At 47.9% G+C, this 15,175-nt stretch overlaps 2 protein-coding genes across 6 annotated transcripts in view; one reads left to right on the plus strand and one right to left on the minus strand.

Annotated features, from left to right (window-relative positions):
* Noc1 (Nucleolar complex protein 1) overlaps positions 1-15,175 on the plus strand; it is an 88,192-nt gene that overhangs the window by 24,177 nt on the left and 48,840 nt on the right. The gene's annotated exons all lie outside the window — the stretch shown is intronic.
* The window catches only part of LOC139050935 (uncharacterized), a 31,323-nt gene that overhangs the window by 6,146 nt on the left and 10,002 nt on the right, over positions 1-15,175 (minus strand). Inside the window, exon 1 of one of the 4 annotated variants that reach the window (XM_070527806.1) lies at positions 4,690-5,521. The exons of 2 other annotated variants lie outside the window; for them this stretch is intronic. Coding sequence is in view for 1 of the 2 variants with exons in the window: in XM_070527805.1 (XP_070383906.1) it covers positions 3,465-3,532 (68 nt within the window). In the remaining variant the exon portion in view is untranslated. Of the gene's footprint in view, positions 1-3,464; positions 4,119-4,689; positions 5,522-15,175 lie in introns of those variants that run through there. One more of the 4 variants, XM_070527805.1, reaches the window with a different exon arrangement.

Below are 15,175 nucleotides of genomic sequence, written 5' to 3' on the forward strand. Positions count from 1 at the left end.
ATAGGTGCTGTTGGTCAAATAACGTGTCAGGTGCGGGCAATTTAATGATGTGAAGCTGGCCGAAGTCGGCACGGGTTAAGGGACTCTGTGCGCGGAACCTTCAACTGTACGGATACGATTAAATCTTGACTGTGTTTCTTGTAAAAAAAGAGCCTTCGCAGTTGAAGATAAATTAGTCTAGTGCTCACATTGAAACATTAGAGCGTCTGGTAGTTCGCTACATCTAGCTTCTTAGGGGCATAGCCAGGAGGGGGGGGGGCATACTGGGGTACGTGCCCTACCCCCTCAAAGAAAAAAAAATGTCTGCCAGGGATATCTGGAATCAAACGTGCAACCCCCAACTGCCCTGCCCTCCTCCTCTAATCACGTGCGAGCCTCCCTTCCGCGCCCTCTTAAAGAGATATCCCTGGCTAGGCCTCTAAACTTATTAGACCTGGCTGAGGAATGAGAGGAAACATCCGACAACACACACAAGGGCTGACTAGCAAGGGTAATGTTTAATCGTGGCGAAGGGCTGTACATATGTAGGCATCACAAGGTGCCAAAGAACAAACTATTTATACGTCACCGTCAACGTGGGGAGCACATCTGCACTTAAACACGTGGCCATACAAGTGGCCGCAACCCACAGTATTTAACGAGTATGACGGTGAAAGTAAGATTAACTGATAGACAGTTTTAGAATAGCATTTGTCGCCTCACGTATAGGTTAAACGCAAACACCTTTGCGGGACGTTACAGTGCGTGTAGTTTCAAGAGATTTAGAAGGACCGGCTGTTGGGCTAGTTGGTCTGACACTGTAAATTCCAAATACTGCGCAAAAAATACACATACAGATAAAGAAGGCACGAAAGAAGCGGACGAAGGACGAGAGGAAGTACACAATACGAGCGCTCGTATTGTGTACTTCCTCTCGTCCTTCGTCCGGGTTGCGCTGCCCACCCATAGGAACATGTTGACTGGATAATACGAATCCACGGCGCAGGCATGCCGATGCTGAATAACGCCCTCTTCGGTTCATCAAGGCCAAGCGATCCTTACTTTTAAAGTGGAAAACAGAAGAGCCGTGGCCGCTTCTCATCATCATCATCATCATCATCATCAGCCTGGTTACGCCCACTGCAGGGCAAAGGCCTCTCCCATATTTCTCCAACAACCCCGGTCATGTACTAATTGTGGCCATGCCGTGCCTGCAAACTTCTTAATCTCATCCGCCCACCTAACTTTCTGCCGTCCCCTGCTACGCTTCCCTTCCCTTGGAATCCAGTCCGTAACCCTTAATGACCATCGGTTATCCTCCCTCCTCCGCTTCTCAGTGCTTCTCAGTGCTCCCTAGCTCCCACTGAAATTATGAATCCGATTGCGCAACACGTACGAGTAGTACGACAAAACAAATGGTCGCTAGTATGCAGTAATATTCTGCAAGAAAAGCGGTACATTCAAGAACTCCTTCGGTTTGAACTCGGGCAATTTCCACGGGGCAAGACATTCCGCACAAGACCAAACGCGCACAAGAACGCAAACAAGATCAAGCCTTTTGTGCATACTCTTGCTACAATGTCCCACCTGAACTGATGCGAAATTTCCATATATGAACGTAAATGGTAAAATAGGGCACTAATGAACATATATAACATATAGGGGGCCTTATTTTCCATGCGTGGCAACACTTGCCCAATTTATCATATGTCTATACATGGACTTCTTATACGGTCATACTTGTGGAATTTTATGTGGCTATATCCCCGGCTCCCATATAAAACCACATGTTTCGCTTATGTGCATAGGCTGTCACTTGATCTGCATTTTTTTTCTCTCTGCGTCAGCATTACATGGCACTGTGGGTTACGTCACACTTGACTGACAGGTCGGACACATCCTGCGCTGTATATGCCACACTTAATTCTTAGCACGTACGCTGACCTGGGGAATATTTAGTTTAGCACGTTGAAATATAAATATATTACATGAATAAAATAAGTATATTCCCCGGCTTTTATTTGAAACCGCTGCGGCTGATGACAACGCAAGAGTGCAGCACTTCGCAAATACATCGCTGTTTGCCTCAAGAGAGAATTTGTACATTTGCACCAGCCAATACCGTTCGCTCGTTTCCGTGACGTCACAGCGAAGGCGAGCTCACCTCAATGTCGGCGTTTCTCGAGAAAGTGTACGTTCTGAAAGGCGGAAGCTACGAGAGCAGGTACAGTACAGTTTTGTGGGCGGAGCTTGTACTGAATTCTTTGGTTGTCACTGAGTATAGCCAAAAACAAAGAAACAACTATGTATAGACTGCATATTGCTGATCTGTCGCATATTTTTCAAAGCAATACAATGTAACCATACTTTTTAAAGAAACCTAATTCAGTGCAAGTTCCGTCAACATAACTGCAGCGCACTTGCCTAGCGTGTCTTAGCGTTCATAAACACATTTCCCCCGAGACGCAGACGCTGAAAGAAGTTCGCCTACGCCTTGAATTAGGTCATAGAAAACGAGCGAACGTAATTGGCTGGCACATGTATAGAAATTCTCTTTTAATTAGAAAGGCACGTTTACAAGTTGGCTTATCTCCGTCCATGAATTGATTAATGCAAGGGAACTGCACAGTTCTAAAGCGTTGAATCGAAATCCAAAAACGCATCAAGCAAACACGTCTGCATAAAGCCATAAAGCATCGCGATTTTGTCAAGGCACGTGGGCGACGAGCGAGTAACGAAGAAATAAAACACTGATCGACAAGAACTTAACAAAAAAAAAACGGGATATATGTGCGACGCAGACGACGTCGGTGCAGACGGCGCTGTTCTGCGCAGCGCGCGGTCTACATTGACGTCATATGGCCATGTATGGTAACAACAACAAAATGCGCTGATCACGCGCTTCTGCTTTAGTCACCGGAGGACCCAGGGTGCGCGGGCGCGTTCTAAATATGTCCCGCGACGCAGCGGTCAGATGGAGAGACGAGCGGGCCGAAGAAGCACCAAATTAATAAAAAAAACGCACATGGCAACTACGCACATAAGTAGGCCGGCGAATGCGACAAACACCTGTTTCGAACGCATCGCACACTTTTTGTCACTTCTTGTAACTTTCTGTCGCTACCTCCCATCTGCGCATGCGATGTGGCAGCAGTCAGTAACATCAGTATACCGCATAACGCCAAGGTAAAATAGTGCATAATAGCGTTTAAGAAAGTACTCTGATCAAAGAACCACTGGGTGCGCTTCCGAGATGACAAAACAATTAGGCTTATAAGAGCTGAAGTTGAAGACCGGCGATGAAAACGCAGAACCTAGAGAATCGCAGTCTGTCACTGCTATACGAAGCGTACGGTACGCAGGTAGGTAGAAACATTAGGCATCTACGCTGCTGCGAAGCCAGTCTGTACCACAGCTACAAGCAAAAGCGATTCAAGCGAGCAGCAAAAAAGGACGCAGCCGCATCGAGGAAACACGTGTCTTACCGACAAAGAGAAAGCGTTCGGTCGAAACCTGGAAACTTGCGCAAGTTTCGAGCGTCCGAGGCAAGCATTCCACATTCCGCGAAAACTAGCCGAACATACTACGCCGTCATCGCATCTAGAACGTGTTGATTCGGCTGAGTGTGCACACGACGTGGACAAAGTCGTACGGCACGGACACGAAATCTTCGAAGAACTAGGAGCATGCCTTGAGCGAGGCCTGGGCACGCACGTCTGAGGATGGACGGAAGCAGGAAACCGAAGTGCGAGTCACGCGACAGACAGACGACCAAATATAGACAGACAGGCCTTGGCCCAATGTCAGCGAAGTCGAGTACCCAACTCCAAGCGGCGAACGCGAGAAGGAATTCGCGGAAAGATGCCTGTCTATATACCGGAGACCACGTTCGTCAAGAGTACATAATTTCACGATACAAAACGTTCGGCACGTTCCGCAGCGTCCGTATACTAGCACGCCGAAAAAAAGAGAACAAAAAGAAATGCCTACGAAAAAATTAAGTTTCCTATCACATTACCTAAAATCACACCTTTCATGCTCGTTAATTTGCGATCCCGTCTCTTGGACGAAGCGCGACACGCAGTGCTCAAGTTGACAAGGCTCACTCAATGTTATTAGAGTCAGAGCGTTCGATGCTGTATCGGTGATTCCTTGAAATCGGAACACATGACGACTGCGCAAGCAACATCGGTATCGCGCCTGCAACCAGAGGCATTCTTTTTAGTTCCAGAACTGAAATAAAGAAAGCTTACATGTCGAAGTACCCAAGCTTCTCAAACGTTAACAAGAAACGGGCCTAGAAGGAACTGCTGCACGGCAAGCCGATGGTCACAGTGAACGGACTCGCAATGTCCACAAAAGGAAACGAGCGTGCCATTACTCCCAGTCAGTGGGGTTTCTTCGCACAGATGACGTGCCCAATCCAGAAGGACACAACGTGGAATGATCCCGTTTGGTCAGGAGAGGGCCCCACCACACTTCTCGTTCTTGGTAGGCCTAGTTCATCGTGACGGGCTCAATCAACAAGTTATTAGGACCAACAAACAACGTAAGGAAGAACGCGAAAAAAAAAAAGAAAAACCAAAGTCTCACGCGTCAGCTCGCCAGAGAGACAAACACACACAAACACACACACACAAAAATATAACCGGTCCGGGACCGGAGGTCGGCACCGACCATTGCACAACTACGGTGAGAGAGCGAACTCACTGTAGAACGCAGGACGTGGAGCTTCAACGACACCTCTGGTTACAGAAGCCTCTTATTTTCCGCGCTGCATAGTGCGGCCACACGATCACATCCGGCAACAACGGACGTACGGTCACCGCAGGAGGGGATCACAACACATCACAGTAGCGGCCACGGGCAGCACAATCTTGCACAGAGAAGCGCAGTAAAGCCACTGACGTCTCGGCTTGCCAGTATGCGCCCAAACGGCGCAGTCATCCAGGCACCTGAGCGCATCTCGACCGACATGTAGGGACAAGATGAGAAAGCGAGCGGCGGGAGGGGGGTGTTGCCAAGAGCCAAGAAGGAAGAAGGACCCTGAGTAAGGGGGGAAAGGGGGAGTGCCGGGGACGAGTGACGCAAGGGCTCGGAGCCATCCCCCAGCCCCCCTTACACCCCGCCATCTTCGGCTTCCGTTCCCCTCCCCTACCCGCGCCCTCTTTGCTCCACTACGAAACGGCCACCGCCGAAAACTCCAAACTGGGGCCAAATTTAGCCGCCCCACCGACACCACCACCGACCATCTTCTTCACCAACTGCGCAGACTCCTTTCCCTCGTCAGGCCTCGCCGCGCGTGGCGCAGGATCGTCAGCCAAGGGGCGAACGACGCCGCTAGCCTACAGGTCGCCGGGGCAAGAGAGGATCGCAACTCCTCTCCTCCTCCTCCTCGTCATCATCATCCGTGCAGACACACACATCTCTCACGTTCCTCCTCTCTCAAGACCTCGAGAAAAACATGCGAGGGAGAAAGGACGGCTCCTCCGACGAACCAAAAGGGAAGAAGAAGAAAGGAAGCCGCCGATGAGCGCGAGGTTGCCATCAGTGACTGAGTGACTGAGCAAAGAAGGCGGAGAAAGGGGCGAGAAGGAAAATGAGAGAGGGGATAGAGAAGGCGATAGAAGAAGGTTTCGGGCCCCGTGCCCGAGCTCCCGAGCCTTCACCGCAGCCAGGCGGCTCGCGCGCCCAGACATTCTTTCCCCTTACAAGTCACTTCGAGGCTCTCCCCACCCCACATTGGCGTGCGTGTTTCAGCCTTCTTGAAAAAGAAAGGCAACGGCGCAGCGGGGCACAAGAAGGAAGGGGAGAGAGGGAGAGTAGGCAGGCTAGAAGCGGAGGAGCTCGGTGGCCCGGGCCCGTTTGCAGGCACTCTGCTACTATTCATAGAGCGTCGTCATTCTCGTTGCTTCACCTACGAGGAAACGAAAAATGTTAGAGAGGGCGAGGGAGTGTTTCAGTCGTCTACAAGACGTGCCCATATGATGAGCGGTAGACCACTCCACGGCCACAACAGCGCAGTACAGTACGACGTGTCTGGAAGATATTAACTGAAGCTGCGGAGACCACGGCCCGAAGCCCGAACGCTGCTGCCCTTAATTACAGAATAAAATCGTAACATGGAACGAAATTTAGGTCACCTCCGATTGTATCAATCTTCACTGTGCTGAAGGGCGACTGCGGGATGCGTTTGTACGTACCTCGGCGAACCCCCTCAGCGCTTGAGATAAAAGGCACGGAGGTTGGAATAGAAAGGTTCTACAATAAATTTTGGCTTGTGGAGACGCAGCTCCCCGCCCCATGTTAATCTCTAACTTAACTGGAAAATTCCACACCGGCAGTGTCCTCGGCATGATGCTCAATGTTGCTCAATCGGTGAAATGAATGGTTCACCTCCGCAAAGACCAGAAACCGAAAGCGCGCACGCTTACGGGACTTTCGATAGAGTAAAAAAAAAAATATAAAACCGCATCGACGAGCGCCCGAACGCGAAAGACAATAGTGCGGCAGACATCTAAACGACAAATTATACTGCAGTTTACCTGCCGTGGTGGCATATTGGCTAAGGCATTGCGCTGCTAAGCCCAAAGACGTACGATCGAATCCCGGCCCGCGCCACCCACATTTCCATAGGGGGTGAAACGCGAAAGAAATAAAAAAAATAAGATCCACCTCCATTCCAACCTATGAAAGCGAATGCACAACGAAGCTGGGGCTGGACGTTAAACAAGTGCCTCCAGACCAACTGACGTTTGGCGACGTTACACAAGCACCATCACCACAATCGACGTACGTCAGGCGCGCACGGATGCGTGCGGAAGTGCAGCACACATCCTCATTCTTCGAAGCCGTCCGCCAAGCGCAAGTGTCTTATTGAACTCAACCAATGTTTAAAAGAAAATGGCGTCAAGAAATGCGTAAAGTACGACTTACACACAAGCTGCAGACATGATCGCTTCGAATGGTTATTCGAATATACGAGAAATCATGAATTTGTTTCGCGGAAACTGAAAGACAAAGCGCTTTTCCCCCCGCAGGGGCGTCTGCGTCAGCAGGCGTTTGGTGTGTTGCGACACCACGTACCCGAGCACACGAGGGTTGGACCCTCCCGCGTGTAGCCGTGCGCGGCTTAGCCGTGTCTGGGGAAAAGGGGATCCTGGAGGTTGAGCTGATGCTGGGTGTTTGGACCTTTAAGGCCCCCCGGCGGAGGCAACACACCTCTTTGGCCTCGGCTTCACATAGACGGCACCTCCAGGCTGACCCACCTGGAGGAAATCGGCAGTCACCTTTTCCTGTCCTCCTCTTCAATCTTCGTCTTTCTCTCTCACTTTCAATCTTTCCTGTCTTCTCTTCGCTTCTTCTTACTTCCAGACTTCCAGGTGGCGAGGGTTAACCTGGTGTAGTTATCCAACCTTGGGTATCGCATATTAGGTTATAGCGGCGATGCATGGCTGGCGTCTGCAGGTATTTTCCCGACCTTGTAGCGTCCCCTTGTTGGGCTCGGTGGTGGGTGGCCACCATCGCCGCCGAATTTTCCAATTTTTTATGGCTGAAGCTTTTCCCCTATTACCTGATCGCTCCCTGAAGAGGGGGCGCACCGATGAACCTTTCAGTTTTTTTATGCAACCAAAAGAGTCCTTCCCGAAATACCACGTCGTTCACAGTCAACACGAAACTAAGACTGTCCGTATGATATCACCTTTTCTTGTAGCGAAATCCCTCACTGAAGCAATAGGCCCAGGATATAAAGTAACAAAGATGGGAAGTGGTGATCTTCTTCTCGAAGTTCGCGACAAGCCACAGTACGACAGACTCTCAAAACTTGTAGCGTTTGGGGACATTCCCGTCTCAGTAGGCCCACACAGGACAATGAATACAGTGCGCGGGGTCATCTCGGAAGATGACCTTCTGGGACTTAGTGAAAGTGAATTACTAGAAGGATGGCAAGAGCAGAACGTTGTCAAGGTGCAAAGAATTAAAATAAGAAGAGATGACAAAGAAATACCAACTAGGCACATTATCATAACTTTTGGAACCAGCATTCTTCCTGAATCAATCGAGACCGGTTACTGCAAGCTACGTGTCAGGCCATACATTCCAAACCCACGGCGATGTTTTAAGTGTCAACGTTTTGGGCACGGGTCCCAAACCTGCAGAGGGCGTGCTACATGTGCCAAGTGTAGCTCCGTCGAACACTCTTCTGACGTTTGCAGTTCAGCAACCCACTGTGCCAACTGTGAAGGAGATCACCCTGCTTACTCGCGATCCTGCCCTTCGTGGAAAAAAGAAAAACAAATAATAGAACTCAAGGTTAAACTAAATCTGACTTTCCCAGAGGCACGCAAACGTTTCCATTCCAACAATCAGACCAGTCCTTCTTACACCGAGGTGGCACGCCGGGGGGCAGCGCCACATCGTTCGGCGGCCGCCCAAGTCACTCGGAGAGTGACGGCGGTCACGCCATCCGCCCCCCTGACTGGAACAGCCAACGCTGTTCCGTCGCCCGCAAATGAGGGCCAGCAGACCTCCGGGCCTGTTGTACCCAGGGCCACTGCTCGTGCAGATCGGCCCACCACTCCCGCGAAAGTGCCTGCTCCGCGGGCACAATCCACCGCCTCAGACGAGGTGATGGATACAAGCACAAATCCGGCGTCTCAGACGCCCAAGGACCGGCGCAGCTCCCTCGAGCGCGCCGGGAAGAAAGAGAGAGCTCGCATCAAGGGGCCTGAAAAGGTCTCGTGAGCTTATATAATCTAAATTTCTTTGACACGCAGCACAAAACACATACATTATGGACACGCAGATAATACAATGGAACGTCAGGGGTTTACTCCACAACCTAGACGACATTAAGGAACTCCTAAATAACTATAATCCAAAGATGCTGTGTGTCCAAGAAACACATCTTAATTCTTCACACACGAACTTTCTCCGGCAGTATGCCATATACCGAAAAGACCGCAACGACGCTTTTGCCTCGTCCGGCGGCGTGGCAATAATTGTAGATAAGAGTGTTGCTTGCCGACAATTACAACTTAAAACACCCCTAGAGGCAGTTGCAGTTCGTGCGATACTGTTTAATAAACTAGTAACGATTGCCTCAGTATACATCCCTCCAAACTGCCATCTTTCAAAAACAGAATTCCAAAGCTTTATCAATGAACTGGTGGAACCTTATATTGTCGTCGGAGATTTCAATGCACACCACACCCTTTGGGGAGGTTGTCGTTGTGATGCCAGGGGACGCCTAGTAGAAAGCCTCCTCTTCACTACAGGTGCATGTTTGCTAAATAATAAAGAGCCTACATTCTATAGCGTGGCAAACAAAACATTTTCATCGATCGATTTGAGTATTGCATCTGGTACACTCGTACCGTATCTAGAGTGGAACGTGCTTAAGAATCCATATGGCAGCGACCATTTTCCAATTGTCATAAAATCAACAAAACGTGATGAATGCTCCCCATGCGTCCCCCGCTGGATAGTCGAGTCAGCCGACTGGAAACGTTATAAAGAACTTACCCGCATGACCTGGGAAGACATCTCTGCACTTTCTATTGATGACGCCGTGGCATATCTGACAGCATTTATAGTAGATGCGGCGTCACTGTGTATCCCTGAATCAAATGGTTCGCCCACTAGGCGACGTGTTCCCTGGTGGAATGCGGAGTGCAAAGAAGCTCGTAAAAATCAAAATAAGGCTTGGAATCACCTTCGCGAATCTCCAACTACCGAAAATCTTATCAATTTCAAGAAAATAAAGTCACTAGGTAGAAGAACACGCCGCCGGGCCAAACGGGAAAGTTGGCAAAAATACATCAGTAGCATCAGTTCATATACAGACGAACGGAAAGCCTGGAATAGGGTCAACAAAATAAAAGGCCGTGAAACTCACCCTCTACCTTTAGTAAACACACAAGGAGACACTATTGAGGACCAAGCTGATTCGCTAGGGGCACATTTCCAATACATCTCGAGCTCATCCCATTACTCAGACACATTTCTAAGATATCAGCGACAAGCGGAACGACAGCCTCTGAACCGGAAAGGAAATAAAAATGAACCTTACAACCGGCCATTTAACATGGTGGAATTTCAGGCTGCATTGAACTGTTGCAATAAATCAGCTCCTGGAAGCGATCGAATAGCTTATGAAATGATAGAACACCTACACGCCGAAACACACATAACAATACTATCACTCTTTAATTCCATATTCTCTGCCAGTTACATTCCATCTGCCTGGAAGCAAGCAGTCGTCATTCCTATTCTCAAAGAGGGCAAGGATCCAACTTCGGTCTGCAGCTACAGGCCTATAGCCCTGACAAGCTGTCTATGCAAACTCTTTGAGAAAATGGTAAACAAACGCCTAATTCATTATCTTGAGAGCAACAAAATACTAGACCCCATGCAGTGTGGCTTTAGGGAGGGTAGATGTACGACAGATCACCTTGTCCGCATGGAGGCGAATATCCGAGATGCATTCGTGCACAAGCAGTTTTTATTAGCCGTATTTTTAGATATGGAAAAGGCATACGACACAACCTGGCGTTTTGGAATTCTTCGTGATCTGTCTAGTATGGGTGTCAGAGGCAATCTTTTGAACCTCATTCAAAGCTACCTCTCTGATCGTACGTTCCGTGTGAGGGTTGGTAAAGTACTATCTCGTCAATTTACGCAGGAAACAGGTGTGCCACAAGGTGGTGTACTGAGCTGCACGCTCTTCATAGTAAAAATGAATTCCCTCTATAGCGTCATTCCACGAACAATGTTTTATTCAGTGTATGTGGATGATGTACAGATAGGATTTAAATCATGCAACATTTCTATCTGTGAGCGACATATACAGCTTGGCCTAAACAAAATATCTAAGTGGGCTGACGAGAATGGATTCAAGTTAAACCCCCAAAAAAGCACATGCCTTCTATTTTCGAAAAAGAGAGGTGTATTACCTGACCCTGCTATCTATCTTAATGGACAACGGCTATCTGTCAGCCACGAACATAAATTTTTAGGAATCATCTTAGACTCTAAACTAACATTTGTCCCTCACCTTAAATATCTAAGAGCGAGATGTCTGAAAACAATGAATTTGCTAAAGCTCTTGTCCCGCACATCTTGGGGAAGTGACAGGAGATGCCTTTTGAGCCTCTACAAAAGCCTTATACGGTCCCGTCTCGACTATGGAGCTATAGTATATAGCTCTGCTGCACCTAGTGCTTTAAAGATGCTAGATCCTATTCACCACTTGGGTATACGCCTGGCTACAGGCGCTTTTAGGACAAGTCCCGTAGAAAGCCTGTATGTGGAGTGTAATGAATGGTCATTACATCTCCAAAGGACATATTTAACCTTTTCCTATGCTCTCAAGGTCAAATCAGATGTTCAGCATCCATGTCACTCACTTATTCATGAAGAGTCTACAGCCAGATTATTTCGTAACCGCCCAACTATTAGACCTCCGTTGAGCCTTCGTTTGACAACACTGGCAGAAGAAACAGGTGTCTTAGTCCCAGAGAATGTCCAAATGGCACCCACTCGCCTGCTCCCACCATGGGAATGGCAGACCATTGAATGCGACGTCTCCTTCGTAGAAATAACTAAGAGGGCACCAGAAGCACACATACAATTCCATTTTCGTGAACTTCAGGAGAAGTACTCCTGTACAGAATACTATACAGACGCTTCCAAGTCCTCTAAAGGAGTTTCCTACGCAGCTCTGGGACCTTCATTTTCAGAATCTGGGGCACTAAATCCACACGCAAGTATATTTACAGCTGAAGCCTACGCTATACTATCGGCTATACAAAACATAAGGCTCACAAAACTTTCTAGGGCTATTGTGTTTACAGATTCATTGAGTGTAGTCAGAGCCCTACTTAGTCCAAGAAAATACAAGAACTCAGTTTTGAGTGAGCTGTACAGTCTGTTGTGCTCCCTATATATGTGCAATCAAGTGATTGTCATATGCTGGGTACCTGGCCACAAAGATATAAAAGGCAACGAAGCTGCTGACGAAAGCGCTAGGTCAGTAATTTTTAGTCATGCAGATTCAAATATCCCCATCCCTGCCACAGACCTAAAGCCCTTTCTACGCAGTAAATTGAGGAATCACTGGCAGGGCGAATGGGACACACAGGCAATGAATAAGCTTCACATAATAAAACCAAAACTGGGGAACTGGATAAATGGGAAAATAGCAAGGTACAAGGAAGTACTCCTTTGCCGTTTAAGGATAGGCCACACATACGGAACCCACTCTCATCTCTTGACTGGGGACGATCCTCCAACTTGTGTTAAGTGCGGCAATAATCTCACTGTCCTCCATGCTCTTATTCAGTGCCCTGCATTAGAAACAGAGAGGAAAAAGTATTTCCCTGCTGCATATCGCGAGAATTTACCCCTTCACCCTGCATTTTTTCTTAGCGATGAACCTCCTTTTAATCTGCAAACAGTCTTAGAGTTTTTAGCCGAAACGGACACCCTGAAGATCATCTGGCCAGGCAACTTTTAAGCACAAGACTAACAGCCCTGCTTTCAAGGGCTCTCCTGAAACTCTGTTGTCAGTGTTAAGTTTTATTGCATCATGTTTTAACGAAAGCCGATTGCCATAGCCCACATCACATCCTAGTCAGCGTCATTATTTTAGCACCTATGTATTCTACCCCACTTACAGCGGAAGTTTTTAGGCCCTTTTACAGCCATATCTCATTTACCATGATGCTATCATTGTGCACGTCATCCACAACACATCGTCAACATTACCACCTGTCATGGCGCTCTTTGGCCAAACTTGGCCCTTGCGCCATAAAACACTACACATCATCATCAAAGCGCTTTTCCGGCTGCTGTTGGAGATTTGCCTGAGTGGCCGCAGCCGCTAGGTTGCTGCAGCCGCTAGGTGGCGATAGCGTTAGCACAGCGTACATTGTCATTTTTGTAAGCTCTCTGCCTATATAGCGCAAATGCGTTATTGAACTAATTTAATTTCTCAAACAAAAACATGACAGAAAATTCGTAAAGTACAACTTACACACAAGCTAAGGACATGTTACCATCCGACTGTAATTCGAATATACGAGAAAACATCATTCTGTTACGCGGAAAGTCAAACACAAACCCCTATTCCAGCTGCTGTTTTTGAGCAAGCACGCCATGAAAAATCCCGACCGACTAGAGGCTAGAGTCTCTAGTCCCGACCGACTAGAGACTAGAGGCTAACAGCTTCGCTGTAAAACACCTGTGTACCTCGCATGGGTGCACGTTAAAGAACACCACGTGGTCAAAATTAATACGGAGTCTCCAGCCACTATGGCGTGCCTCAGAATCATATCGTGGTTTTGGCACGTGAAACTCCAATATTTGATTTTCTAATACTGCAGTTTGTCAAGGCGCAAGAAATTTTTGCCGAAGAAAGGCGCAAAAGCTGATCAGAAGGACTTCGCAGGTAAAGATGTATGCATAAGGCTACGGGTAAAATTGAAATTTAGGTTAACTGCAGCTATAATACTTAGGAGACCATGCTATAGGCCACATGGTAACAACTCGGCAAGTATACGAAGCGACGAAACTACGGTGCCAATGCTGTCCTGTCAGTCTCTTCAGTTCTGCAGCGTGTCAGGCATTTTTCAGCCTGTACAATATTATGTTCATAGTGTAGCTACAAATAGTTTATTCACAAGGTAAATCAATGTCTTATGAATAACACAGCAATATGTGGCAGTTTAGATGGCAATAATATGCATGACGCTTTAAGGAATGAAAGAATGCTTAAGGAGTTATTAACGAATCCGTTTGCGACGATTCAATTGTCTGATATGTATGAACACGTGAAAGCGCTTGCGATGCAGCTTACAATGTGCCGATTACGGCAGAACCATAAAACCGGTAAATGTCGTGCCGGTATGAGTACCGAAACAAAAGCCGGCGTCTTTAGGGAACAAAACCAGTCGTGCCAGTGAAAAACCGGCCAGGTAGCTGCACTAATTGTGACCAGCGACTACCTTCTTGCTTACCAATCCAATGTTCACGTACAGGTAATTTCACCAGATTCCAAGGACGCCAAAGTGGGACACGGGAGGGAGAGGACCGGGAGCAGATTGATAGAAACAGGACTCAACATTTATTCCAAGTTTCGTTTACGTTAGCAAAAACTCTGTTCCAAGCTATTCAGTAAATTTGCACTAGCATTTCGGCATTATTCGACGTTCTACCAACACCCATACGTGACACGCAAGACGGCAAGAAGACTGCGTGTCCAGTCAACGCCACCTAGTGTTGGTTCAGTGTACTCTGGCTTGGCTGCTGCACGTTAACCAACGTATTAAAGAAGTCCACTCTTAACTGGATCAAGAAAATGGTTGTGCGTTGAAACCCTCAGGTGCAATCTTAAAACAGTACCAGAAGCGAACCCTTCGCTTGCCCTTGCCTCATTGATCAGAATCGCGCTTTCGCCAGGAAAAGGCATATTCTGGCAAATCGTGCGAGAGCAAGCGAAGGGTTCGCTTTCTGAACATTTAAAAGGTAGCAAATGGTGTGCCTCACTTCCGGTATTGTTCGACTTTTCCACCGGCCTCTCCAGTATACATAAATATGGCACAATCATACCCAATATAGCCTACAGCCGATTCTCAAAAGAGGGGCAAGCCTTTCTGGACAACCAGGGGTCCGGAGAGGCCAAAGCGCGACAAAATAAAGTCCCGCACGTAAGCCGCGGGACAGTGGGACCACGGCGTTAAAAGAGGGCAAGTACCGCTTAAGCCGGGACGCCTGGTCGGGTTACGTATAGGGCTCATTTTTCTGAAAAGCGTAAACTGTCAAGACAGCTGAATACTTCTCTTTGGTGTCCATTTAACCTGCTGCAGCAAAATTCCACAACTTCCTAAAATAAAAAGATCTGGACCAAGTAAATTACCACTCAACACGCATACAGAAGGCAAGGTAAACAAAGCACCATTAGAATCAACCATGCCGCCAACCATGGACCAAAGAAGAAACAATCAATCTGTTTGCTAGAAAACGAGAACTATGGAAACACATAAGAAAAGGAAAATGAGAGGGGAGGCACGTAAGCCTACGGCACAACACGAAGTAAACGGAGCGGAATAGCAGAAAAAGGAACCGAGATGAGACGGATGGGGAAGCGTGTTAATGGCCGTCGACGAAGAACATTTGGCCCACATCCCGACAAACA

Source organism: Dermacentor albipictus, chromosome 10 (genome assembly GCF_038994185.2).
Source record: "Dermacentor albipictus isolate Rhodes 1998 colony chromosome 10, USDA_Dalb.pri_finalv2, whole genome shotgun sequence".
NCBI lineage: Eukaryota > Metazoa > Arthropoda > Arachnida > Ixodida > Ixodidae > Dermacentor > Dermacentor albipictus.